Here is a 27,938-nt window from a genome sequence, read left to right as displayed (position 1 = left end):
GAAACGAACAGGAATTAATAGCTTAGTCGTTAGTCACAAGCTGCGCTACAAAAATAAAGCATACTACTTGGTAACATTGTTCTCATGTTATGTAAATATAGAAATAGTGGCATAGGGGTTGTTTGAAGCCGGCTCTGGACCAATTCATACACTTGCGAGTGCACGAGAGGTGGTGGTTGGATGCAATGTTAGCGCAGATTGAAATGCTTCTTGTTAGGGCTGGGTACAGTTAAATGATGCCATTATGGTGTTGGAAAAAATGTTTTAGGTACTATCGGTATCAAAAAAATGAAAGTATCAGAAGCAGGTACCAAAAAAAACTATTTTTATTTTTATTTTTTATTATTTCCAAGTTTTGGTGCTGTTGGTCCAGGGAAGAGCTCAAAATATTTCTTTTCCCCAATGCTTGCCTCATGAATTCCCAACTTTTCACACAACTTTTTCTTATTTTGGCCCAATTTCTTTCTAGTTTTACCTCATTTTTGCTGATTACTAATACTTTTCCTGTAACCCCCCTATTTTTGCCTCTTTTACTCAATTCTTTTCTTATTTTTTCTGCGACTTCTCCCAATTTCCCCATTTTTCACAATATTTTTGACATTGGAGATAAACCCGACATTCAGGCTATTACGATATTGAAGTAACTTGCGATATGTGATACGGCTGTCCAATATCGCGATAACGATATTATTGCGATATTTCACAAAACCATTTCGACACGATATGTTCCATTGTAATGAAACACAAATCGTAAGCACCGTATTTTCCGGACTATAAGTAGCACTTTTTTTCATAGTTTGGAAGAGGGTGCATCTTAAACTCCGGAGCGACTTATATGTGATTTATTTGTCTTTTTTTGATTCATATATAGAATTTCACATGCAACAGGGCCACAGCTAGAGGAATGAGTTTGCAAATGAGAGCTTTATAAAACGTGCTGCCGGGAGAGGTTTGTCAACGGTGCAGTTACGCCTCCGTGCCCAGGTCATTGCCATGGCGATTGTTCAGAAGTGACACCGAGGATGAAGATTTCAATGGATTTCGTGATTTGAAGTGAGATCGAGAGTTTGGTAAGTTCTTTATAGTTATCTCTGAACTGTTTATGTGACGTTAACATACCAGACACCTATTTAGTTTGTTGATTAGCTTCATGTAGCTAAACATCAATGCGCTACATTAGCATACCGTATGCCTATTCAGCCTGTTTCAGCCAGTTTTTGGCTTGTGCGTCTTATACTCCAGAGCGATTTATAGTCCGGAAAACACGATAACTATATTGTGGCTTCTTGCGACACGGATATTGCATCACCTAATATTGTGATATGGTATTTTTTTGCGATATATTGTGCAGGCCTCCCCGACATTATAAATGTGCAGATCTTCCACACATTATTGATTTGGTTCTAGACAAATATTTTCATCGGAAAAAGTATCGTTCAGTTATCGGTCTCGAAAAAAATGTAACGGTCCCCAGCCCTACTTCTTACTCTGTTTACACTCTAGATATGCATTTTGCTTGTAATATATGAAGTATTTCTACAATCCAGTTGGTTACATTTCATCAGTCTCCGAGCATCTAAACACTGCTGCATTTTTAGGAATCACTGACTCTGTTTTAAGCCTGTTATATACGGCTTATACCCCCCATAAAAATCCTCTGAGATCTACGAGGACTCCGAAGTGTTTCTCAGTTTTCCCAAGAACTGTAAATATGACTGTGAGACCAAAAACTATATCACCGCAAACTGGTTCAGCGAGTTTAAGAACCACAGCAGCTCAACGACTGTATTGCAAATGTCCGTCAAATCGTGATGTATTGCCTGATACGTACGACCGGCCAAGTGATCCTATAGACCGTGAATGTCTTGATAAGAAGTAACAACTTAGCAGACCAAAACACTGCAACACCTTGGCAGGGAATTCTTGCACCTGGCACAAGCAACAACAAGATGAAGTAAGCCACCGGCAGAGAGGAAGACGGAGAGGAGCTAAAAAAATATATATATATATAAAAATCTTCCTGGCTTGAACTGCTGTGTCAGCTCTGAAACAATACCCCTGTGAAGCACTTTATACCTGCTACTCAGGAACTGCCCACTGTGAGATGTGCTCCTGTACGCACACACTAACATGATAATGCAGCCTTAAAAGCGTGAGGACATTTTATATGGCTTTATGGATGGCGTATTGCAGGGGGTGGAGTGGATTTGTTTTCACTGTGCGGGTCTCGAATTACCTGGGGTGATGTCCTGCACCACGATGGGGGTGTGGGAGGAGAGAGTGAGGCCGTGGGAGCAGAACCCCGGATCTCTCTGCAGCTGGACAGTGAAACGAAAGGCGTAACTTCTCTGGTCCGGGACACTGGACTGGGACGTCTTCCCCTCCGACGTACTCCTGTCTCTGTGAATGAACACAGAAGAAGTTTAAGACAGTTGCGAAACAGTATAACTATGGATGTGTTTAAGCAGAACTAAGTTACTCTTTCCCCTAGAGGCCATAAGCGCAACTGCAGGTGTCGTAGCAAGTTGCGATTTTTTTACTTATTAATTGTCTTGGAGAGTAAATACTACGCTGACAGAAAAGGCGAAGGGAGAGAGGGATATTGTACATCCAGTTACACAATGGAGATAATTTTTTCACTCAAAATTGGCTGTAAATACTGTTTAAAGTGACGCTAGCCCGCAGTTAGCTATGCCCGTTAGCACGTTAGCTTCTTCTTCATGATTCTAGTAGTGTGTATTGGTGGCTCCGGTCCGGTGGCAGCGAAGTTGCAAGTATGGTTTTCTGGCCAGAGACACCAGGGGGAGATGAAGAACCCTCCAACGATCCCATAAACACTTGTATTACCCCCACAGGGACTACAAAAAGGATTTATTAAGGTAAACATGTTACTTAGTACTGCTTTAAGGATGAATTGTGCAAATTATTGTTGAAAAGTTGAACAAAGTGAAACACTTTCATTGGCTGGAGCCTAAGCCAGGAACAAATTATGATGAGAGCAACTTTAGATAAATCAACACCGGGAAAATGACCATTTAAAATTAGATGAATGACTTAAAAAGAATAACTGTTATTTATATCAATGTGTCCGTGATGAGATGAGATAAAAATGCTAATGCCGATGGAAGAAGCGTGAATCAAACTTGAAACATTTTTCATTTTAGATAGATATAAATCCTTAACCTTTTGAGTCCAAGCAAATGAATATGTAACTCTTACCTGCCCGCCGAGTGAGACCTGCTCCCGAGGTCCCTGGAGCGCCTGAGCCATCGTCCCACCACCTGCTCCACTCGACTGGTGCGGCGGGACGGGGAGCGGCTCCTGTCCTGCGCATCCATTTACCTACACGCCACCAAAAAACACAAAAACAGAACATAAAGAACACCACATTTGTGTGTACACAGACCTAAGACTCTAATTGAGGGGATTGCAAAGACTTGAGTGAGGTACTTTGGGGTTTTCTGTCGCAAACATGATGTCATTTGTGGCCACATTGCTGCTAATAGGCTCTTAGCCAAAGTGATGCCCGTGTTCGTAGACTGGATTGATCAGGGGTCAATAACAGTGGCTCATAAATATCAAGAACGTGATGTCACTTTGTGTGTGTTTTGGTCTGCGGATGTGTGGCCTGTCTCTAATGGACAGCAGGGAATATCAAAGTGATGTGGAAAATGATTGAACATAATTTGTTGGTGAAAAAGTGTCACGACATTATCATTCAGGAAAGGTGCCTCACTACAAGGGTTTTAGAAGCAATATTTGATCTCCAATGTACATTCAAACAAGTCCAGGACCATCAGCATCTAAAATATGAACTGCTAAACAAGACTATACTTTCTGGACATGAACTGAACTGAAGAGCTGCAGTAAGAGACAACCCAGGAGGTATACGGGCAAGACTCACAGCTGTTCTGGCTAGTGTTCGTTCAGTGGAGAATAAGGTTGTCAGTGGCCGGACTTTCACTGTCAGTCCAGACTGAATCGAGGCTAAATCTGCCGTGTTTTTCATCTGTGGGGCAGAAGAGTGGAGGATTGTGCAGAAACAGTTACTATAAGGACAGTAGATTATGGATAACAGACACAACACTGGCGCTGTGATGTCATTGTTTTAGTAAAAGTTGCTGTTTTCAGATCTTTCCTCTCTGGGACTTAGTTTGGAAAATGTTTGTTGCAGACGCTGTTACGCTGGTTTCGTATGGATGATAAACTGGATTGATTTTTTTTTTTCATTTTTTGCGTCTAGTCCAGGCCTAAAACGGATTATATTTGTCTGCTATGCCCAGAACATGGTGAAAAGACTGTTGTGGAGTGGAGGGAGCTGTGCAGGAGGAAGGAGGAGCTGACCAGTGCAGGACACCACGCTCTGCAACAGGAATACATCATGGTAGCGCTTGTGCTTCACAGCAAGAAAGTTTCCGATTCCCACCTGGACTGGGTCTTTCTGTGTGAAGTTTGCATATTCTCCCCGTGTCTGCGAAGGTTTCCTCCGTGTACTCCGGTTTCCCCTACCACTAAAACATGTACAATAGGTTCAGCTCTGGGGCCAGGACTCAAGAGATTTTTAATCTCAGTGGGACTTTCCTGTTGAATAAAGGTCAAATAACAAACCCAGGAGGCGGTGCACCGTTTACAAGGAGCACGGAAGGCAGTACTCTGGTGCTGGTCGGATTAGCCCACAATGGCGGTGCGCTCATGGGACTGACCCAACACCTGAATGTAATTTCATTGTACAATTTTTCAATGACAAAAAAAGCACTTACTTAACTTAAAGGGATATTTCAGGATGACTTAGGGCATTTCCTAGTTATCCAGAGTGCTGTTGATTTCTGGAGATATCTTTTTGTAATTCATGCAGTTCTTATATTTGAAGAGTTTTGTGGTGCTAGGCTAGTGCAAGGCTAGCGCATGTCTATGGTATCAGCTAGCCTGCATTAAAAACAGTCTGACCCGCTCCACAGAGCACCTGAGGCAAATCATTTATAACACCAGACTAACCATATAAATGTCTGTGTCGATAGAATAATCTTTGGAATATAACTGACCTTGCATGAATGATCGCATTTTGAGGGACTATTTTCTAGCAGATCACTTTGCCGCTGCGTAGCTTATGCAACCACAAAGCTGATACTGCTCAAATTTAAGTTATTTTAAATGCAAATTGGTTAATATTCATAGACACAGACATTTATATGGTTAGTCTGGCGTTATAAGTGATTTGCCTCAGGTGCACTGTGGAGCGGGTCAGACTGTTTTTAATGCAGGCTAGCTGATACCGTATGCGCTAGCCTTGCACTAGCCTAGCGCCACGTAATTCTACAAATATAAGAAAAATATCTCCAGAAATCAGCAACATTCTGGATGACTAGGAAATGAGGCCCAATGTCAAAAATCCGGAACCATCCCTTTAACTTACTTATATGCAAAGGGAAACCATTAAGAATTCGATTTTTATTCCATTGCAAAAGAAAAGGTCTAGTCCTGATCACTACGACCATCCCAAGACAATAAAATCAAATCTGAATTTATAGGTCCCTTGTTCACTCCACCCAGAGATGTATTGAATGAACAATAAGCCCCATGTAAAATATCCTCGGGCAGCCTGTTTGTAATGTGAGAGTGAATGATGTCAGCGCTGTCCCAAAGAGGGCAGCTGCAGGAAGGGATCTCCCATCAGTGGACGTCCCACACGAGCATTAGCATCATCCATTATACAGGAAATGAGCCTGGCCCAGACAAGAGCAGGGACGTCCCAACAACAGAGAATGGACTCATCTGGATATTTATAGGCAGGGTTTGAACTTTTCTGCTCCGCCTTCTGTGCCTCGGTTCTTTCAATGTTTGCAGCCACTAAAACCTTTTTACTATATTACTTTGTTATTATTATTGCCACTAATTGTTCTTTTTATGCCTAAATATATATATATACCTGATATACTGAGCGTTCTGTGATCCTCGCATTCTTCAAACTAACGGCTGCGAAAGGCTAGGATCATTTATTTTGAGCTTCAGGCAACACAAAGCTTAACACTGGAGAAAACGCAATGAAATGTCAAAGGCTGTCAACAAATCTAAAGCGATAACAGTGATTGTCCGGAGGTAACCTGAGAGGCGTAAGTGCCGAGTGTCCCCCGTGACGGACGCGTTGAGTCACAAGAGCTTGGTCTCTCTGGGAGTCTCTGATCGTAAAAGCGCAAAATCCATCTGTCTGCAGTCTTACTTTTTTTTCTCGCTGTTTGGATCATCCTATCTTCCTCCATCTCCTCCATATCGCACTTCTCAAGTTACACGCACAAAGGGAGAACACACTGTACAGCACATGAATGTAGAAGTCAAGATTCAAAAGCTTTGTCCGCTCAGCTGGAGTGAAGGAAACACAAAGGAAATGGGCAATATTTACAAATGTCTCTTCTTCTCGCAGACCAGACAAGTCAGACTCCTTGATGTTGTACTGAGCAGTCTGGGTTCTTTCAGTTTGTCTTGTGGGATGGGCAAAAAGAGGTGAACTGTGAGTTAAATAATCACATATGGCTTTTAAGTGCATGACAGGTTGAATGCCTTTGAAAATATGACTCATTCAGATGGATAATGTTTATTGTAAGTAATTTATTTTTATTTTTTTCAGTGAAGCTGCAATTTTAACAAAGAAATGTTGGTTCCATAGATACAGACTCTTTTTAGCCATTTTCTGGTGAAATATAAACTTATATTAGCAGTTTGACTCAGTCATACAGACGGCATCTCTGGAATCTCCCATATATGGTCATGTTTGAAAACAGTTAAGGGGGAAAACAATTTGGAGAAAAATCTAAACTTTCTTTAATTATTCAAAAACTACTTTAACAAATGCTGAAATATGAATATAGTTTTCTACTAAATAAAGATACAAAGATGAAGATAAAAATACATAAATAACGGAGAATACTAACATGATGCTGCATGTTAGTATCGGGCTAATGCTAACGGTTAGGTAGCGCAAGCTACAACTGCCGTTTTTTCACTTCTACTGAACAATCTTCTGTGAGAAATTATCCATATGGGCCCGATTTACACTGGACTTTACTTATGTGTGATAAATAAGTTCATATTCCACCAGAAAATGTCTAAAAAGAGTTGAAAATTGTGTTTCTCTAAAGATTCTATTTCCCCCCTCAGCGAAGCCACGCCCCCTTCTATGACGAGATGCCCTCTGTATCTATCCCAATGACTTGGACACAGTTTAAAATTGTCACTTCCTGTCGGTGTCCAATAAGGAGGTGAAACTATAAACATCACAAAAATGGTCAATCTAAAGAAAGTTGGATAAGAAAGTTGCTAAATCTTAAACATAATTGTGTTAAACACAAAACAAAACCGCAAAAGTTCTGTTAGCCATGATCTAGTTTAGTACCACCTTGTTTTAATCCTTATTACGTTTTTTTTTCTTGCTTTGACACAATTTTCAAAATATAATACATTATTGTAAAATATTGCAAAAATATCATCACAATATTCAAGACAGTTATGGAATAGTAGTTAGTAGTATGTAGTAATGTAGTATGGAGCCCAAGCGTGGGAAAACTGCAGTACTTATATGAGCCAGATGTTGTTACACCTCACACAGCGGGATTGGGACTATGACACGTGATAATCCCCTCTAATCTCATAAAAAGCCTCTCCTTCATATCTCTGATTGGCCACAGCGATGACAGTGGCGTGATCGCTTCTGCTCACAGCTAAAACACAAGCCATACTGCAATTTCTCTTTTGCCGCGGCAGCATTCGCGATAAGAGCGCAGGACATGTCGGCAGAATTTTTTTTCCAAGGTGTAACTTTAGACACAGCGGGTAATTTTAGACTTTGCTGTTGAACTAATCACAAGTTCATATTTCTCTGTGCACGCATCGTCCTCTTTCACTTGTTGCTACTTCGCTCCAATGGTACTTAAAGTTTGAACTGCATTAGTGTCCATTTGTGTGAGGGCAATTGAAGACGTTTGTAGTTCTCTTGTGTGTGTGTTGAGCTTCCCCTCGATATCGCTCCTATTAGATTACTGTCAGTGGGAGTAATTGAATTTTCAGTACGTATCTAAGAAAGCAGAGTAAAAAAAGAAACTGAGTAGAATTTCAATAATACTTTTAAAGAGAAGTTATTTTTAATGATGATGATGACAAGAAGTCTGGATTTGGTAGTATTTTAGCTTTATTTTGAACACTCTGCTAAATACTGAATAATGTGAGTTTAGTTGCTCACTTTGGAAAATTGTTGGCAGGATCCTCGTAATAGGGGATACTCAGAGTGTGAATGAGTTTGCTATTTTTTAAATCATCATGAAAAGAAGAAAGTACCAAAAATGACCCTGATCAAAAGTTTATGATCAAGAGGAATGGGCCTCTTTACCTTTAGATTATATACAGAACCTGCAGGGCTGCAGAGAACATTCATGTTTTTAAGACCCACCTTTTTAGCTTAGCTTTTAAAGGAATAGGCCACCGTTTTTACATACTAAAATATGTTCTTACCTCACTTTAGTCGAGTTACTATATCCCCGTCTGGTCTTTGTCCGTGCGCTCTGTCACGCAAACGGAGCACATACGCAGCCTCTCCCACATGTCATATAGCTCCGAAAAAGCTCACGATAGAAGCTACCAAGCTCTTCCACGTGTTCCCTATTTAAATAAAGTTACGTGAAGTGTTTTCATGCGAAGTATATTTACACAGAAATGTAACATGTCGATTTTATAAGCAAATAAAGAGGGGGACTATATTGTGAGGCGTAATGATACGAGGAGCAAAACGTCCGCGCAGTAACTCCTAAAGGTTATTGACGGAAGTGAGCGGGGGAAGTCTTTAGGAACACGTGGAAGAGCTTGGTAGCTTCTATCGTGAGCTTTTTCGGAGCTATGTGACATGTGGGAGAGGCTGCGTATGTGCTCCGTTTGCCTGGCAGAGCGCACGGACAAAGACCAGACGGGGATATATTAACACGTCTAAAGTGAGGTAAGAACATATCTTAGTATGTAAAAACGGTGGCCTATTCCTTTAACTGACTAATATACTTATAATAGCTATTAGCTAATCTACTTATAATTAGCTTTTAACTGACTAATCTATTTAGAATCCTAATATATAAAATATATATATGGGAGGTTGTGCCAGGCGTATTGTTTTAAATGTCGTAATCTGTAAAGCACTTTGTGATACCTTTCGGTATGAAAAGCGCTTTATAAATAAAGTTTGATTGATTGATTGATTGATTGATTGATTGATTGATTGATTGATTGATTGATTGAACCTTCTCCACAAAAGACTCCAAGCTGTCATTGATGTTAAAGGGGGGAATACACAGAACGGGGGTATGTAAACCTTGGATCATTTTGGTTTCTTTATTCATTATGATAACTATGAGTGAAAAAAAAAATCTTTTTGTGTTATCTTTCATCTTCTTTGAAAAATTGTCAAAAAATCTACCAGGGTATGCAAACTTTTGAGCAGAGCTGTATAAGTCATCCTATCAATTGTTTCAATCCTATTTTGACACTTGCTCATGTGAGTCAGTTTAATAGGCCCACTGTAAATGTGGCAATGTGGTCTTGCAAGATGTGAAAAGCACAGCCTTAGCTTGATATTAAAGCAACAGGCCACCGTTTTTACATACTGAGATATGTTCTTAGCATTTGGCTTCTCCCAATGTATTACTATTGCTGGGTTGCAGGTTCTAGAATGTGATGATGTCACCGGACCCATCGGGGGGCAGGAGCCAGTTTTTCCTATTAACAGCATTACACTTTCACAAGTCGTAGCTAGAAAGAAATGTATAAATTTGAAAAATGATCATTAATATCAGTCACTGGGTCCATGATCTCTCTGTACAAGACAAAAAATGTCCTAAAAAAACAACTTTTTCTTCTATATAATAGTATAGGCCTTTAGAATGCTGTGATGTACCTGCAACCCAGCAATAGCTCCAAACGGGGGTATCAACTCGTCTAAGCTCAGGTAAGAACATATCTCAGTTTGGAAAAACTGTGGCCTGTTCCTTTAAGGTGTAAAAATCACACAATGTGCCAATGCAGTGATGTGTTTCTCCTCTATGCTCAATTCAACACACTGGGCCCTACTTAGTCCTGGATTACTCCTGGTTTAGTCCATGTTCAGACCTCCTCGCTGCCAATCGGTTGCATATTAAATTAGGGTGTCCTCAGTTTTAAAACTTTAGCAAGTCGTATTTCAGTCCTTAAGTGGCCGTTTCTAAATAATGAAAAAGTGTCATGGAGCTCAGGCATGGCAGTTTCTCTTTCTGTTCATCTGGGCAGCAGTTTACTGGGAGGGAGAGAGAGAGGACACACAGCCGCTCGACTGAGGGGATTCATGGTCAGGTCCAAAGTTTGGATCCCAAGGTTCGGGTCCGGACGGGTTGGCGTGTGGGTCCGTATCCCAACCGCCAATGTGTGACCTCTGATATAGATAAACAAATCAATCAATCTCAATTTTCAATAGAGTTCTACACATATGGTTGATGAAAATAGACAAGAGAGACCTTTGAAACAAACCTAATCTTGAAACCAAAAAGATGAATGCTTTTATCTTCCACTGGTGGCACGTTGGCTGAGTAATGCTCTTGTCTCACAACAAGATAGCAGGTTTGATTCGCTGAATTGAGCTGGCCTTTGAGTATGGGTGCAATTAGCCTAGCTCAATTAGCAATTACCAAGACACTGCTTCCACATCAGTTACTCCTGTCACAGTGCATGTTGTAAAAAGAGGGGGATTCTTCCAGACTGGCAAAGGACCGAGTAAGATTTGCTGCATGGTATAACTCCATAACGGAGAATGTGTCTATAAAATGAAGGGGAAAGAGCAAAGGGCCTAAAGAGGTGAAGGCGGGACTCCAAGCCTCCCATTAACTGTGACCTGAAGGCTATTAACACTACAGGCCAGGCCCCCATACATCTAATGAAATGCCAACAAGGTGCTGTGAGCCAACAACATAACTATATCTTCTGTGCACATCTTAATTCTGCGTCTGGGGCTAAAACAAATGAAGCCAAGCAATTCCCCTGTGCTGACTCTGCAGCAGAGAGTATAGATTCTTCATTGCCTGCGCTTTCTGCTAAAGGCTGCATTCACTTATTTCTGTTTTCTTCCCACATTGTATCAAACCGTCTGAATCAACAATGAATCAATTGTACTGCGAGTGCACAGAAATAATGATTAGCCCGTATGGTGATCTCTATAAACAATGTGAGCAAAGTGTGTAATTGATGATAAGGAGACAGACTTTATGTGCCTGAGGATCAGTGGATTGTGAACTAACTGTGTGTATTTATTGAGCAGTGAGGTTCAGATGCTAACTGGCAATATTTTATAGCGAAAGACATTTCACCCGATCAATAGAATAAAGCATTCAGTTCACTAGGGACGTTTTTATAGGAGAAAAAATACCTCTAGTCTCGGGACATCACCTGTCTCCTCTGCTTTGTTTTGGCAGCCACATATGATTTAGGTTTAATCATTAGGTCTTCTCTAAAATGCAAAGTAGCCTTGTCAGTGTTTACCTGATCTTTAGAAACATATATTTTATCACCAACACATTTGCTATATTTCGAGTTTCACATATGTTTTTTTTTTGTAATTTTCTGCTTACTGAAATTACTTAAAACATTATTTTCTATTCCAAATCCTTTCCAATGACAACCAGAGCTTAAAATACTGTGTTTATGTTATTCCTTATGAACACATGTTATTGCTGGTTGTCATTTCAGTTTCTCTTTGTTATATATTGTTGTGACATGTACATAATGCAAGTTTGAGTTTCAAAAACTGACCTATGTGTAAATATGTCTGACCTCTTCAACACATTTGTCCCCTCAGCAAAATCCACAGCCTCTTTACGGACTGGTCTGCACTTGTTGGGAATACTAAGAGAATATGTGTTTTGGATTTAGGGCTAAGAAACAACACATACTGTAAATGTAATTGTGGACATATAAACACTGTTATAAAAACGTTTCTGTTTGGTGTGGTGACTTGTGTCTGAATTCTACTTAATTATTGTTTATGGAATTACTCCTTGTGCTTTTAATTGCCCTCTGGGAAAGCAAACAGAAGCTGCTTCATGTGAAGGCGGTGCGGTGGGAGCGGAGGGAGCTGCGCAGGAGGAAGAGGAAGGAGGAGGTGGAGGAGCTGACTAGTGCAGGACACCACGCTCTGAAACAGGGACAAACCCAGGAGGTGGTGCACCGTTTCAGAGGATCAGAGGAGACTGAAGCAGTACTGTTTCAAGGTTTCCCCAACCTGGTGGTCAGGTTGGTCCACAGAGTCAGGACTGATCCAACATCTGTTCTATGCAATTTTGTTGCGCTATTGTACAATGACAAATAAAGCACTTACTTGTTTCAGATTTGTGTGTTTTGTTTTCTGTTTTATAGATGTGTTTTATCTTTCTGTGTTTATTACGCAATGTACTAATGTTTCAAAGTTCTTTGAGTTACTTTGGGCCTTATTTACAAAGCACACAGTACAAACTCATTTAGATTGGCTTTATTCATGTGGCATCAGACATTCTTAAAGAAACAGGCCACCGTTTTTACATACTGAGATATGTTCTTACCTTAGCTTAGACGAGTTCATTTGTACCTGTCTAGTCTTCATGCGTGCCCTCAGTCACGTAGAAACAGCACAGACGGCGTTAGCATTTAGCCCCTCCTCCTCTAAAGCTGCAAATGAGGTGAAGATACAATATACAGTAGTTTCCCTTTTTATCCACTCAGAAAATCTACATTGTTTAATTATGTGTAACTATACTTGGATCGTGTAACACTTCATGTAACCATATTTAAATAGGGAAAACGTGGAAGAGCTTGGTAGCTTCTATCTTCACCTCGTTTGGAGCTATAGAGGAGAGGACGAGAAGCTAAATGCTAACACAGTCGGTGCTGTGTTTACGTGACTGAGGGCACACGTGAAGACCAGACAGGTACAAATTAACTCGTCTAAGCTCAGGTAAGAACATATCTCAGCATGTAAAAACTATGTCTTATTTCTTTAAAGGCTGGTGAAAACTAAAAATTGTCTGAATTTTGGGGCGACAGTGGCCCAGTTGGTAGAGCGGGTCGTCTTATGATCGAAAGGTGGGTTTGAATCCCAACTCCTGCAGGTGCACACTGTCGTTGTGTCCTTGGGCACCTTGCCTCCAGTGTCTGCGTACACTGGTGTATGAATGAGATTGTGAGTGGGTGACTGGTTCCTTGCTGTAAACCCCTTTGAGTGCCTAATGTTAGTAGAAAAGCGCTACATAAGTTGAGACCATTTACCATTTTGTTATTGCTGATAAAAAAATTTTTTTTACTGGATTTGGGATTACACTATATTATATGTTTGTGAATGACTGTCTTATCTTCTATTATCTTATCGCTGGATCACCTTTCTGCCAAATCATCATCATCTTCTTCTGTGGAGTTTGAAAGCAGCTCACGTACACGATATAACCACCATCTTGTGCGTATATGAAATAGCCAATTGCCAAATCGTCTGACTCAGCTTTTCTCAACTGGTGGATCTGGACCCTGAAGGGGGTTGCAATCTTTGCCAAAAATCATTCGTCATTCTTCAACCTCGAGATTGACACTTGGAATGAATAAAACCTGCATTGTGTAAGTTTAAAATGTTGTCATGGTTCACAGCTTGTCCTGGAAACTGAAAAACGGATCAAACAAGCTAATATGTTCCTCATCAAACCTGAAAATGAGGCACTTTGACCATTTCACTGTCAGATTATGCGAACGACATTCATTTCCTCCGAAGTGTTTAGCTGTGAATGCACCTGAACACACAGACACAGAGACTAAATGGGATTAGAGAGAGTGTCTGGAGCCTGGAGAGGGGGCAGTGTGCGTCACTCCCTGAGCCAGATTAGGGCTTCACCTTAACCAAGAAATACTCTCCCACACACAGCTTGATTCACAACGTTTAGATGGGGGCAGGAGGCAGTCTTTTTATAACGATTGGCTGTAATCATGTGAAATCAGGCCTGTGAAAACTGTCTCAAAGGTTGTGTATCCAAGATTTTTTTTTTAACTTTTTCAAATATTGGTGTAATGACGATGTTAATATGTTGATTTATTCACAACTACGAAATATTTAACGTGTAAAAAGCCCACATTCCCAGCACCTGTCCTCAATCCAGTTGAGTGCAGGCCTTCAGTAGGCAGATTTTGCCTTCGCTAAATCTGCCTTCTCTCTGATCGCAATGGGTCAGTGGAACACACTGCCAACAGAGATTATTGCAAGTACGACATTCAAAAGTTTTGCGCATTTGACTAAAAAATGGCTTCTAGAAAAACAAACTTGCATTCATAATCTGTAACGTCATGTGGGAGCGACCGCTCACCTAGAAAAAGGACCGGTAGAAAATGTTCTAATGTTCCAATCTTGTGTAAATTAAATGTATGTTTTTAATGATGTCAAAATGTATAAATCCATGGTCAAGTATTCATCTACATTTAAAACCAGTTTTGTACTGTAACATCAACCTGCCCAGGGACGACAGCTGGAAATTAGCATCTTTGCTATAACCTGGCACAATGCATCTTTCCTTTTGGTCAATGTTAAATTGTGCACTGTCCCTGTCTAAATAAAAACCATACCATACCATAGTTAAAGTCTGAACTCTGGAGGTTCTTAGTTTCAAATTCACATATAGTAAAACCTTGTGTCCTGATCTTTTAAGACAAATCCTGTTGTAGTGGCATTTTTAACCTCAGCCCACCTGAACCAAGCACATTTTCTCTAGTTTGACTTCACCCAAATCTGAAAGCTTCTTAAAAAACGTCAAAATAGCGACTAAAGTGAATAAAATGTGATGGGAAAAAAACATAGAGCAACAAAGAGTGACAAAAAAGTGAGCAAAGTGCAACAAAAAAAGGACAAAACACAATAAAAAAGCAACAAAAGAGTGACAAAAAAGTGGCAAAATGAGATGAAAAAGAATGTGTCAAAATAAGGCTGGGCAATTAATCGAATTTTAATCTAATTGAGATTTTAATAAAGCGTGGTGCGTTTTAATCGAGGAGAATTGGCCAGTCCTGTCTGGAAAAAAAATATGGAGCGCCTGTCAGGTCAATCCCAGGGAAACATTCGGCCCAAACAAACAGAAAGCACAGGATGGCACATGCGGAAGCTAGAGGAGAGGACCTGGTGATTTTACATTTAAAATCAGCTATAGTCTATAGGGCAAAACAGAAACACACGGGGAGCTGCAGCATCTGTTTACATGCTAGTCCTGGAAAGTCCTTGTTTTTTTATTTATTTTTTTCATTAATCACCCCTATGACAAAAGCAATGTCAACTCGGCAACAACGCAGGGAGAAAGATCCATTAAGATCAGTTTTGTAGGTCTAGGCTTTCAAATGTGGCGTCACTCTTGCCTAAAGGCTGTAAGCTCCAGTCGAGATTAGATTTGGGTAAAACTGGAGAAAATGCGCTGAGTTAAGGCGGTTCCACTAAGAGCACATCCCACAAACATTACCTTCTACATGTTCAGCATCTATACTGTACCGTCACTGCTGATACTACTCACTCACAGTCACGGCATTGTTGTCAGCTGAAAGTTATGAGCCACATTACAATGCTGTAGCATGTTTCTTTACCAGTGACACAGTCCAATATCTCAGCGAGACATGGCACCCACCTGCCTTAAGCCCCAAGCGTCAGGGCTCCATGACGGCGAGGTTTCTGTCCTGCGGCACTCCCCCTCCATCCATCATCCCGCTGAAGCCAATCGAAGAGCGCAGTCTTCATCTGAAAAGCAACAAAGGATTTTACAGTTTCACAAGGTTGTAGTGGAGAGAAAAATGAGCGTCAGGTGAAAGACGGACAAGATTTTTCTTCACTGGACACTCAAATCCCTCTACAATAAAGAACAGAGGCTATGACAGTGTGGACTGGTCAGAGCTGGGATACAAACACAACCTAAACATTTAAGTTATAAAAAAGTGAATTATTTTCCATATATTATTTCAAGAGCTGCTGCTATAGATAGTTTGTCTATAATGTTCTCACCCATCATGTCTGATTTATGGTTGGTATATTTTCACAACATAGACATTTTCTTTCTTTTTACCAACAACACAAACAGCAATGCTTACTACTACTTGTTGGCTACAGCAATCATGTACTCAAAATATTTCATTTCATCTTTCTCTTCAAGATGCTTCGTCAGCAACTACTGATCTACTGGAACACAATGGGATATCAACTATAAAGTAATAAAGAGAGAAAAGATATAGACTAATGAGTCCATACAGAAAAGTTTGAAAAATATAACTATTCAGTATTAGACATATTTACAGTTTGAGTGCACCTATTATCTACATTCTCTATACTCCAACTGACTTACTCCATACTTATAGGGCTGGGTACTGTTTAACGATACCAGTATGGTATGGGAAAAAACGTTTAGGTACTACTGGTATTGAAAAAAATATAAAAAGCAGGCACCGAAAAGAGACAAAGTTTTGGTGATGTTGGTCCAGACACAGCATTAAAGGAAGTGACCTGGTTGATTCAGGTCAAGTAAATGATTTTCCCCCAAATTTTTGCCCAATTTGAATTTATTTTCTTCACATTTTTTTGGTAATTTTTTTCAGTCCAATGATAGCCCCATTTTTTCTTGTTTTCCCGGTTTGTTTCCCTCATTTTTGTTCTTTTTTTTTCTTCTTTTCAATTTCTGATATGTTCCCTATTCCCCCCTCCCATTTTCAACATCTTCTTGTTGTTCTATTTACTGATTCTAGATGACATGGTATCGGAAAAAGTATCATTAAAGTACCGGTATCGTAAAAAAAAATGTAACCCCTGGGCTGGGTGCGGTTATGAATTTGCCTCCAGAAAAGAAAAATGTGAAGCTAAACTGAACAATCTGAGAAAACGAGGCAACAGAGCGAAACAGTGACTGGGGCAGGAGGTACAGGTACAGGAGTGACAGAGGTTTTGGAGAGTCCAATGGGACAGCTCCGGTGTGGCCTGTTTGTAGATGCCCACTTACTCTACTCCCCTCAAAAAACACCATTCATTATTCATAAGGCCTCCTAAAGCTCCAGGAAAAGAGATGCAGCCACTGTACTCGTCTTTCTCTTTGACACACTAATTCTCACCTCCGAAGATTTCCTGTTCCGATTTCAATAATGAACACTGTAACTCATACATTTGGCCTGGCAGCTGTTTTGACTGTTCAGTTTGTTTGGTGTTTATAAGTGATGTCACACGCCTGAACTCGTATCTACGCTAGTCTTTCAAGACCAGCTTTGACCCAAATACATATTTTTTCACTTCAAACATTTTACAGTTTGACCCTGTTAAGGTTATTTAGCCATTGATGGTGAACATAAAGCTTTTTCAAATGATTAAAACTAATTTCCGAGCAGTGGTTCTCACTTCTCACCAGTGTTTGTCTACTGAAAATGACCGTGTTTGGTAGGTTTCGGTTCTTTAATGCTTAAATTAACCACTTCGGTAACACTTTAGATTACAGTGAGATCCATGGGTAGGCACAGAGAACAAGGATTAGTAATTACACATGTCAGGTAATTACAAATGTTTAATTAAGTGTCCAAAGTATAACAAAAGTGTACAGTGTGTAGCTGCAGGTGCTGTGGCCGTCACATGTGCCAGTTTTATAAAGTTTCACACATTGAGGAAAATGACCACATAACTACTGAGCAAATACACCGTACCTAATGTAACTACACGGCAGCGCGGGCTGTAATCTAAAGTGAGATGCTATGTACACCTTAGTTACACTTTGTACACCTTTGTTACATATACACCTACATGTTGTACACCTTTGTTACATGTTGTACACCTTTGTTACATGTTGTACACCTTTGTTACACATTGTACACCTTTGTTACAACTTTGTTACACCTTGTACACATTTGTTGCCCATACATCTATCTACATGTTGTACACCTTTGTTACCCATTGTACACCTTTGTTAACCTTTGTTACATGTTGTACACCTTTGTTACATGTTGTACACATTTGTTACACATTGTACACCTTTGTTACAACTTTGTTACACCTTGTACACATTTGTTGCCCATACATCTATCTACATGTTGTACACCTTTGTTACCCATTTTACACCTTTGTTACACTTTGTACACCTTTGTTACATCTTGTACACCTTTGTTACACATACATCTACATGTTGTACACTTTTGTTGCACTTTGTACAGATTTGTTACACATACATTTGCATGTTGCACACCTTTGTTACACATAAATTTAGAGTGTACACCTTTGTTACACCTTGTACACTTTCATCAAATCTTGTAGGCTACTTAAATGTGTAATTACTTCCTTGTTACCTGTTCCTACACATGGAACAAAAGGGCTATAATCTCAAATGTTACCTCACCTCTTTGCAACAACAACAAAGAAAAATACAATTTTGTGATTTTGTAACCGCAATAGGCAAGTCTGAATTTTAGGACATCACATATAAATGCAGACATTTCTATTCTTTTTCTTCTATATTTTCTTCTGTTCTCGTGGAGCAGTAAAGTGCAGTGAGCATTAATAATGTATCACCATAATGTAGCTCTGTCACTCTGGTGCAGGGGGAAGCCACGTCGACAAGAAGGAGTCGGAGAGAGGGAAAACATGAGCTAGCACAGAGATGAAAGATGAGAAAGACTAAGTGAGAGATACGAGGAGGGAGATTTAGATAGTGTGTGTGTGCGTGAGGGAGGGGCAGAGGTAGAAAGTAGTCCATCCATGTGCCCATTGTTAGTGTTGCAGTAGCTTGACTGTGCTGTGCAGCTTTCCACTAATGAGCCGGGTGGAGTCAGAGAGAACTGGCAGTAAAGTTGGCTTCCAGTCAGAAAATGCATTTAGGATTGAGCTCACATCAATAAACTAAATCTGTCTTTATGGCAAATATGAAAATAGCAGAGAAGGTGGCGGCGTCTGTGCTGCAGCGGCCTGATGCAGGGGTCATGTGGTGGAGAGGGGCTGATGTTTAAAGGCGATATGACCCAAAAGAATCCTGCTCGTTCCCTCAAATCGATTGATCTCAATTTCCAGTTCAGTTTAAATACCTAAATTAAAACGAAATAATGGTTCATGAGATGATATGAGAACACAAAATAGATTCCCCTGTGCTGTATTTCACTGATTATATTAGTTATTCAAGTCAACAATACCTGATTTAGTGGTGCTGATCCAATAACTGGGTCAATAAGATGAAGCATATTAACTATAAACTAAATAAAGTCATGCAACCACTCCATAATATTAATCAAAGAGCAAGTACATTTAAAAATCTATAGTTTTCCCCCGGTTATTAAATATAACTGAATTCAAAAAGCCTGAATGAAGCAGAATGCATTAAGAGGAGCACATTGATGAGAGAGAGACATGGTTATTTTAAGTGTGTTCATGGCACTCATCTCTATGCTTGAGAAGCTTTTTACGTGACTATATTCATCATTGCCCTCAGAGAATACGTTATTATAGGACTAAAAGTAAAAAAAAAAACATGTTATTCTACTGACCTGCACATTTAATTGCAATCGGACACTTTAAAACTCCTCAGACGCTCTAGAAACACATAATGTTCAGCTTGGACATACGTATGTAACCAGACACGCTTCTGCAAATACATCTTATCTAAAGTACCGACAAATCACATGAAAAGAACATTTGCTTACAGGGGAATGTACGTACGAATGGAATCTACTTCCCAAGCTCATAGTTTCTGATGGAAACCCATTTAGATTCAAAATGATTTGGAAAAAGTTGATTCCAGTGAATAAATAAACACAATAATGCCCAAAGTGGAAATAGATACACAACCATAATCAAACAGTATCCGTTTACATAGTCCTCTGATGTATAGAATCATAATTTATTGATAAATGATGTGATCTGCTGTTCTGAATGAAGTGTACCTTTGTGATTTAATTATGTCTGTATAATGCCCAAGATGATTTGATTCTTATGGGATTGTATTATCTTGCCTGTTAGAAACATAAGGCCATATTTTTTACATTACTTGTACATTACATGATAATAATGTTGACAGCTGTTGTGTCAATTATGTATTTTTAAGTCCAGGATCTTGTGTAATTGTAATTTGTATTTTTCCTACGGACCAGCTTTTGCAGTGGCTAATGAGGATCCTAATAAATAAACATAAAAACTGTGGTGTTGAAGAGGTACTTTCCTTAAATCCACACTGCATCACATTTTACCCAATAAATAGAATAAAAGACAAGCATTTATTTTATTTCAGATGTTTTTACCATTTCCTCAGACCTGGTTGTAAACTTTCCTGAGTGGGAGGTCTCCAGCTCGTCTCCATGGAGATGCGATTAAAGGTAGCCAAATATGAGATTTAAATAGTTTAAGTCCTCATCCTAATCCATTCTTTGATTAACCACTGCCAAACAAAAGTCTCTGTGTAGCTGGTTATTAGAAGCATGTTTTGTATTTCTATGGAGTGGCCCATATATGGTCATGTTTGAAGCACTTTGAGGGGAAAACAAATACTTTCTCCCTTTACTCCTCCATTACTTTAACAAAGGCTGAATTATTAATCTATTTTCTTCTAAATTAAGCCACAGAAACATGGAGAGGATTAAAGTGGTTCGACAGCCCATAAATAGCCTACTTAAGAAACGGACAATGCTAACCAGGAAGCTACGCTACGGCTTCATGCTACATATGCTAACGTTAGCAACAAGTGCCGTTTTTCGCTTCTACTGAATTGAATTTGCTGTGAACAAACATCAACATGGACTTGATTTTAACTTGACTTTAGTTGTGTGTGATTAATATGTTTATAGTCTGCCAGAAAACGGCTAAACACAGTCAAAAGTTGTGATTCTCATGAGAGGTCTTCAGCCCCCTCGGCTAGGCCACGCCCCCATGTACGACATCTATAAGGTTATGGTCTCTTTAAGAAAATGTGTCCACTGCTTTCCATCCTTTAATCTCTTTGGGGAAACCAGTTCAGAGCAGTAAGGGGGGACTCAGACATCAGGTTTTGGGGTTCTCTAGCCACAGCTGTTCTTGTCTGATAGATGGAAGTGTGGCCTCTTAAAACAACACCACTCACACGATCATCCTCACACATTCACACACATAAACCTTTTGAGCCAATGCTGACCTATATGCAGCACTTACATTTACATCACTAAACTAAGGATCAGAGCAATATTTGTTTAAAATGTGAAGATTCAGTATAAAAAAAGACAAGCTGATATAAACAGAGCACTGGCACAAGCTCATTAACTTCCCTTCCCTCCTCCTTGCCCTACTTCCGCCGAGACGCTGTTCTTTTGAAATTCATGAACATGTGCAAAGTTTCTGATCCGCCACAGACAAAATAAAACTTGATAGAAATGAAACATCAAAACTGCCGTCTAAAAATAACATCATGAATAAGTAACGCCTGAGGGAGCTGAACGACGACGGGCTCATATTCAGTTTTTGACTCTACAAATTTACCGCTCATGCGTCATAGTCTGTTCACAAAACATGTTCACTATTATGTACCATTAGGTTGACAGTGTTGAACGAGCCCCTTAATGACATTACTGGAGGAGGCAGGATGCAGTGATGCAGCAAAACATAGAGCGTCTCCGACAGCGAGAGCGTGTGTAGAGTGTGTGCTTGTGCATATTTATAAGTGCAAATGTGGAGCATGTTACGCTTTGATGTAATTGACGTAATGCCTTAGCACGCACAAAATAAGCATTATGAAATATACAGTAGAAGTTGTAGTTACTTATTTAGTTGATGATGGTACTGACTAGGGCGGAATTATAATAATAACGTAGCTGATTCACAAACTTAAACATCTTTTATTCAAAACTCCAGAGATGGGATTTACGGCTCTTTACTGGGAGCCGAGTCTTTGGGATCCGTTAATTTTAAAGAGCTGTTCAAAAGACTGGCTCTTTATAACATAATTGTTTACCAAGGCCAGCCAGAAAACACAATATCTAAAACTAGAGGTCGACCGATATCGGGCAAATATTTAGGGATTTTACAATATAGATGATCGGCCGATCAAAGCCGATATCTCTGGGACCGAAAGTGATATGGACTTCCTGTTTATTGCATTGGAAAGAGTGAAGTCAGGGCTTTAAAACACCTCCCTAGGCCTCAAGGGAACAGAGAAAAGTCGCAATGAAGATTCGTTAGCTACAAGTTTGACTTAAAGGGACTACATCCATCCATCCATTTTCTTCCGCTTTATCTGGGGCCGGGTCGCGGGGGCAGCAGTCTCAGCAGAGATGCCCAGACTTCCCGATCCACACACACCTCCTCCAGCTGTTCTGGGGGGACCCCAAGGCGACACCAGGCCAGCTCGGAGACATAGTCCCACCAGCGTGCCCTGGGCTTTCCACGAGTCCTTGTCCCACTAGGACATGCCTGGAACACCTCCCGCGGGAGGCGGCCAGGAGGCATCCGGAACAGATTCCCTAGCCACCCCAGCTGGCTCCTTTCGACGTGAAGGAGCAGCGACTCTACTCCGAGCTCCTCTCGGACAACTGAGCTCCTCACCTGATCTCTAAAGGGACTACATGTTTAAAAATGTTAAAACTAAGTATTTTCATCATGTGCCAGCTATGTCCTAATATGTAGAATGAGCTCAGACCTGTTCACCACAACTGCCTCTAAAATCCTGCACTGTCACTCAAAAAGGTGTTAAGTCGGGTCCGAAGTGCCGCCATGCACGAGCTTAATATAGAAGGTGCAGTTACGCATAAGACCTGAGTAGGCAGTAGTGAGCATAAAATGACTAACTTGCATCTATCCCCTTTAAGTTAGCCCGTTTCACTAAACCTCAGTGAATGTGGACATGATGCATGTCATTTAGAAACACATCAATCGCTGAGTTAGTTTTAATCTCCACAATTGTATTATGAATCACTGCACAAATGCCACGGCTAGCAACAGCATGCTAATGCTAACGGCAACAAATCAAAGCTGAGACAGAAACTATCAACCGAGCATATCTCATTTCATTTATTTATTTATCAGGACAATGTACAGTTACATTATGATCGTGAGCAAAGATGCTTTCACCAGACTGTAGCTTTTTCAAGCCAATTTCCGTCTGTACGGTATATCGGCATCGGCCAAAAGAAATAAAAAAAATCGGCATCGGTCCTAGAAAAACCCATATCAGTCGACCTCTATCTAAGATCTGATCAATAAAAGGCACTTTTTTGAAAACCAGGGGTAGCGGGACCCCTGGTTGGAATTATCTAGGTTAAAAAAGAAAGGTGAACTGAGTAGAATTTCAATATTACTTTCAAAGAACAGTTATTTCCAACCCTCTACTGAATACGGAATAATCTAAGTTCAGTTGTATTGTCAACAAATGACTCAGGACAGGTTGGGAACCACTGATTTAACGCACAAAAATCTTACATTGTTTCATCCAAACTTCAAAACTATAGGTGCTGCTTACGCCAAAGTAACAGCCTTAAAGGGGCTAGATGCAAGTTGGCCATTTTATACTCACTACTGCCACTTCAGGTCATACGTGTAACTGCAGCTTCTATATTAAGCTCGTGCATGACGGCAATTCAGACCTGAATTAACACCTTTTTGAGTGACAGTGCAGGATTTTAGAGGCAGTTGTGGTGAACAGGTCTGGGCTCAGACCTGTTTTAACATTTTTAAACTCTGTATAGTCCCTTTAAACCCGATGATTATGAAGACCCATGACGATTATTGAGATCAAATGGAGATTGCGATTTCAATGACTTGCCCAACCCTAGTACTGACTCAGGAGAAGTGTTTGAAAACTAGGAGATGAAAACTGTAACTACTACTTACACTTACAACATAATAAACAAGCACAAAAGGCTTAAACTGACCATCAATACAGCTCAAAGCCCTGGAGATGGATCCCCAGGCACCGCTGATCGATTCTCCCAATGGCACTGACGGATGAGTCAAACACAGTGACATTAAAGCAAACTGTCTGCTCACAGTATCACAAAAAAAGCAACAGCCACAACTATTACTATAACACAGGCATCACAACTGGATGATGTTTGAGTGGCTGGAAAACACATCCGCTATATCCAGATTTGGGACCTTTGGAAGGAGTAAGTTGTGTGGATGATAAACTGATTTCAGCTATAAATACACCATATGCTTATCAGTCTGATGCAATTTCAAGTTATTTTGGGATTTATTTTCTCTTGGGATTATTTAGTATTAACAGTTAAGACTGACACGAACCAAAACCAGAAATTCGGGCCCAAATATGTTCATCTTAAAAAAGAGTCGACCACATTATCCTAAATTATTATTAGATTTGGACTCTTTCTAAGCTTTTGCCTTTATAAGTGACCTACTACTGAACGAGAGAGCAAGTTACACTTATCTAATTAACTACAGGCCTTGATGCCTGAAACACAATCTCAAAGGAAGGATGCATTTTCTTGTACAAAACCCCTAATGACATTGTTTACAAATGATACTGTAGGTAATGTGATCAGAAACTAGGGCTGGGCACCGTTAAACGATACCAGTATGGTATTTAAAAATAAGTTTAAGTATTACTGGTATCAAAATAATAAAAGTCGAAAGCAGGTACTGAAGAAAAATATATCTTCAGATCCAAGTTTTGATGCCTGTTTGGTGGGACAGCTTTAACCTCTTAACCTCCACTTGAACTGAGCACATTTTCTCTAGTTTAGCTTTACCCAAATCTAAAAGCTTCTTGAAAAAAGCAGCAAAATGGCAACAAAGTGACAACAAAGCGATGAAAACATGCCAGAAAAGCAACAATAACGCGACTAAAGAGAGATGAAAAAGACACAAAAAAGCAACAAAGGGCAACAAAAAAGCAATGAAAACATGACAAAACGTATACGCGGCGACAATGTGACAAAAAAGCTACTATCACTTTTGTAGGTCTTAGCTGTGAGCTCCAGTCAAGAAGTTTTTAGGTTCGGGTAAAACCCAAATTGGAGAAAATGCGCTGAGTTAAGGCGGAGGATTAGAGGGTAAAGGAAGTGACTTTCAGCTTGAATAAATTATACAAATTTAAAAGAAATAGTCTTTTATGGAATACATAAACATTACTGTTCTGTCTTCTGTTTCTACATACTTACACTATTTTAGTGTCGGTATCTAGAAAAGTATCGTTCAGGTCTCGGTATCATAAATCAACCATCGTTAAAGTGCCGGTACCCTGCCCTATTCACAACTGTGGTATGGATACTAGGGCTGAACAATATGGACAAAATGTCATATCTCGATATTCATGCCAGATATCTTCATATCGATACGATATTACGATATTATTATTTTCAGAAAAATAAAAACATAATACAAAAGAGTGCAGTTTTATTGATGAAAACCTACAGCATTTATATTTTGCTTTTTCAATGCTAATGTTTTGAATGTTCATATCTTGATATCGATACAATAACATTTATCTTTCAGCCCTAATAGATACCATTGGTGGTGTGTGGACTGCTTCTGGTGATAATCCTGCCAAACCCTCTCTTTATATCATTCTGAGAATATCATTCTGAATTTATGTCTTTGTCTTTTTTATGTCTTTGTTCTTTTTAGTCATATTTTAGCCCTATTTGAGTTTAAAGCCCCAGTTTAGACCAGATTGTTTGACCTGGTGCAGTCATGACAGATTGGGTTTGAATAGATTGGTGCTCAGAAAGCTTTTTTTCCCCTTCTCAGTGGTTCCTAAAGTGAAAAGTTTGAAAACCATCTAGAATAGGCGATATTAATAGCCTATGTCCTGTCTTAATTGTAGGCCAATCACTGAAGCAATTTCCACGTTTATTAAACATGCATCAAATCATAAAGTCACACACTCCCAGACAACATTAACTAAGGCAAATCAGCTCCTCGTTACTTTAATGAAATGAGATGATAAAGCGTGATGACATTGGCTGCTGTAACTTCAGGCTTGTCCCGTGACACACACACTTGCTTACAACGCACAAATCCCATATTATTTTGAACAACAACTCACTGTCTGGCACAATCATGTTCAAGCGTGAAGCCAATTAAGCCGGACGTGTCTATTTCTGGCCCGTCTCCTTGTTATGTGGCTTATCTACTGTAGTTCAGCCGTAAAGGAACGAGGTGCGAGGTCCTTACCGTGTAGCGGGTCCGCTCTAATCCCCCTCAGGAGCGCAGGGCGACGTCCGAGACCAAAAACTGACCGGCCGATACGAGGAACAACTTCGTGCCACACCTCCCTCGAAACACACAAGTGATGAAGGAAAAAAAAGTCTCTAGTCCATTGGTGGCCTCAGTTGGCTTTAAAAACAAAGATTCTCGTCGCGTGCTTTCGGTTCTATCGATTCCGCTGTCAGAACGACGTAGGTCCTGGAGCAGGTGCGAGCGCGCAGAGGAGCGAGGGCTTAAACCTGGTGTAATCCTCTCCCCCCTGTCAGTCTTCGTCTCCCTCTTTCGGATGCGCACGTCCGTTCAGCGTGGCGCGGCGGAGTTGTGTAGTAGGGGCGCAGCGCACTGGAGGAAAACAAACAACCCATAGATAATGCATGTTTACGCACCTGCGCTGTGCTCGGACTCCACCGTTCTCCTTATTTGCGAAGCCATGTTGAATTACTTTGATCACGAGCCGCTGACAAGATGAAGTCTGCGTGAAAAAGTCTCAATGAATGGAGAGAGAGAGAGGGAGGAGAGAGGAGACGGGACATGGATGAGTAGGTATGGTCCAATACAATGTGAGTGTTTCCCCTCTGTCGCCCCCCAGTGGTGGATTTGGGGAAGAACAAAAACGTCCGCTGCATTATGGGAAAGCAAATTCCCAGGTGAGGCCGCAGTTTGCTGAGTAGCAGTTTTTGTTGTTGTTGTATCTGACCAAATGTAGGATTGTGGGCCGAGCTGTTTGAAGACAGATGAGCAAGTGAAGAGGAGCGGGTTTTGGGGAAAGTTTATGGGTATGTAGCGTGTACACTGTCTTCAAATGGCTCTGCAAAAATTAAAGAGAGCCTACCTGTTGGTTTATTTGCAACTGTTTTTATCTCGTAGCAGCGTAGCAGGGGTGTTACAAAAATATATTACTTTTTTCAGTAACAGTAAGGAATATACAGTAGGCTATTACTCATCACAATTCAAGTAACTCGAGTTATTAGTGCATTTAAAGGAACCGGCCACTGTTTTTCCATGCTGAGATATGTTTTTACCTGAGCTTAGACAAGTTGATGTGTACCTGTCTGGTCTTTGTGCGTGTGCTCAGTCACGCAAAAAAACAGAGATGTTGTTAGCATTTGGCCTCTGTCAATGTATTCCTATAGCACCAAACGGGGGAGAAGTTGGAAGCTTCCGTGCTCTTCCACGGGCACAAAGACCAGACATGTGCCCATCAACTCGTCTAAGCTCAGGTAAGAACATATTATTACAGTATATGAAAGAACTGTGTGCCCTCAGTCACGCAAAAAAAGCAAAGATGTTTTTAGCATTGGCCTCTCCCAGTGTATTCCTATAGCTCCAAATGGAGTAAAGTTGGAAGCGACCACGCTTGCTCTTCCACGGGCACAAAGACCAGACAGTTACGCATCAACTCGTCTAAGCTCAGGTAAGAACATATCTCAGTATGGAAAAACGGTGGCCTGTTCCTTTAAATGTGTGAATGTAAAAATGCCTAACTGCCCACAAATAACATTCAGCACCCAATCAAGTTGGACGATAAGATCTGCAGTTATGTGTAGCAAACGATGAAACAGCACAGACAATGGGGATAGTAAAGGAAATCTTCCACTGCACTTTTGCTCAGTGGCATTATTACAATTTTCACGCAAAGCAGTGTAACTCAGCTACATTATTGAAATGGCAATATGTAATACAAACATATTACATTTTTGTAGCAGTAACTACTAATATAGAATATAATATTGCAATTTTAAATGAACTTGCCCAACACTGT

At 40.2% G+C, this 27,938-nt stretch overlaps 1 protein-coding gene across 3 annotated transcripts in view; it reads right to left on the bottom strand.

Annotated features, from left to right (window-relative positions):
* The window catches only part of frmpd1a (FERM and PDZ domain containing 1a), a 56,081-nt gene extending 29,309 nt beyond the window's left edge, over window positions 1-26,772 (bottom strand). For 2 of the 3 annotated variants that reach the window (XM_079553244.1, XM_079553246.1), the window contains exons 1-4: window positions 26,144-26,772; window positions 15,669-15,778; window positions 3,220-3,342; window positions 2,237-2,400 (exon numbers count right to left, since the gene is read on the bottom strand). In XM_079553244.1, coding sequence (XP_079409370.1) covers window positions 2,237-2,400; window positions 3,220-3,338 — 283 coding nt within the window. In that variant the 5' untranslated portion in view covers window positions 3,339-3,342; window positions 15,669-15,778; window positions 26,144-26,772. Of the gene's footprint in view, window positions 1-2,236; window positions 2,401-3,219; window positions 3,343-15,657; window positions 15,779-26,143 lie in introns of all 3 variants that reach the window. The other variant, XM_079553245.1, reaches the window with a different exon arrangement.
* Window positions 26,773-27,938: the final 1,166 nt, after the last annotated feature.

Source organism: Gobius niger, assembly GCF_951799975.1.
Source record: "Gobius niger genome assembly, chromosome: 3".
Lineage (NCBI taxonomy): Eukaryota > Metazoa > Chordata > Actinopteri > Gobiiformes > Gobiidae > Gobius > Gobius niger.
Note: the sequence above shows the minus strand (reverse complement) of the source record. Positions and strands in the feature narration are given on the sequence as shown.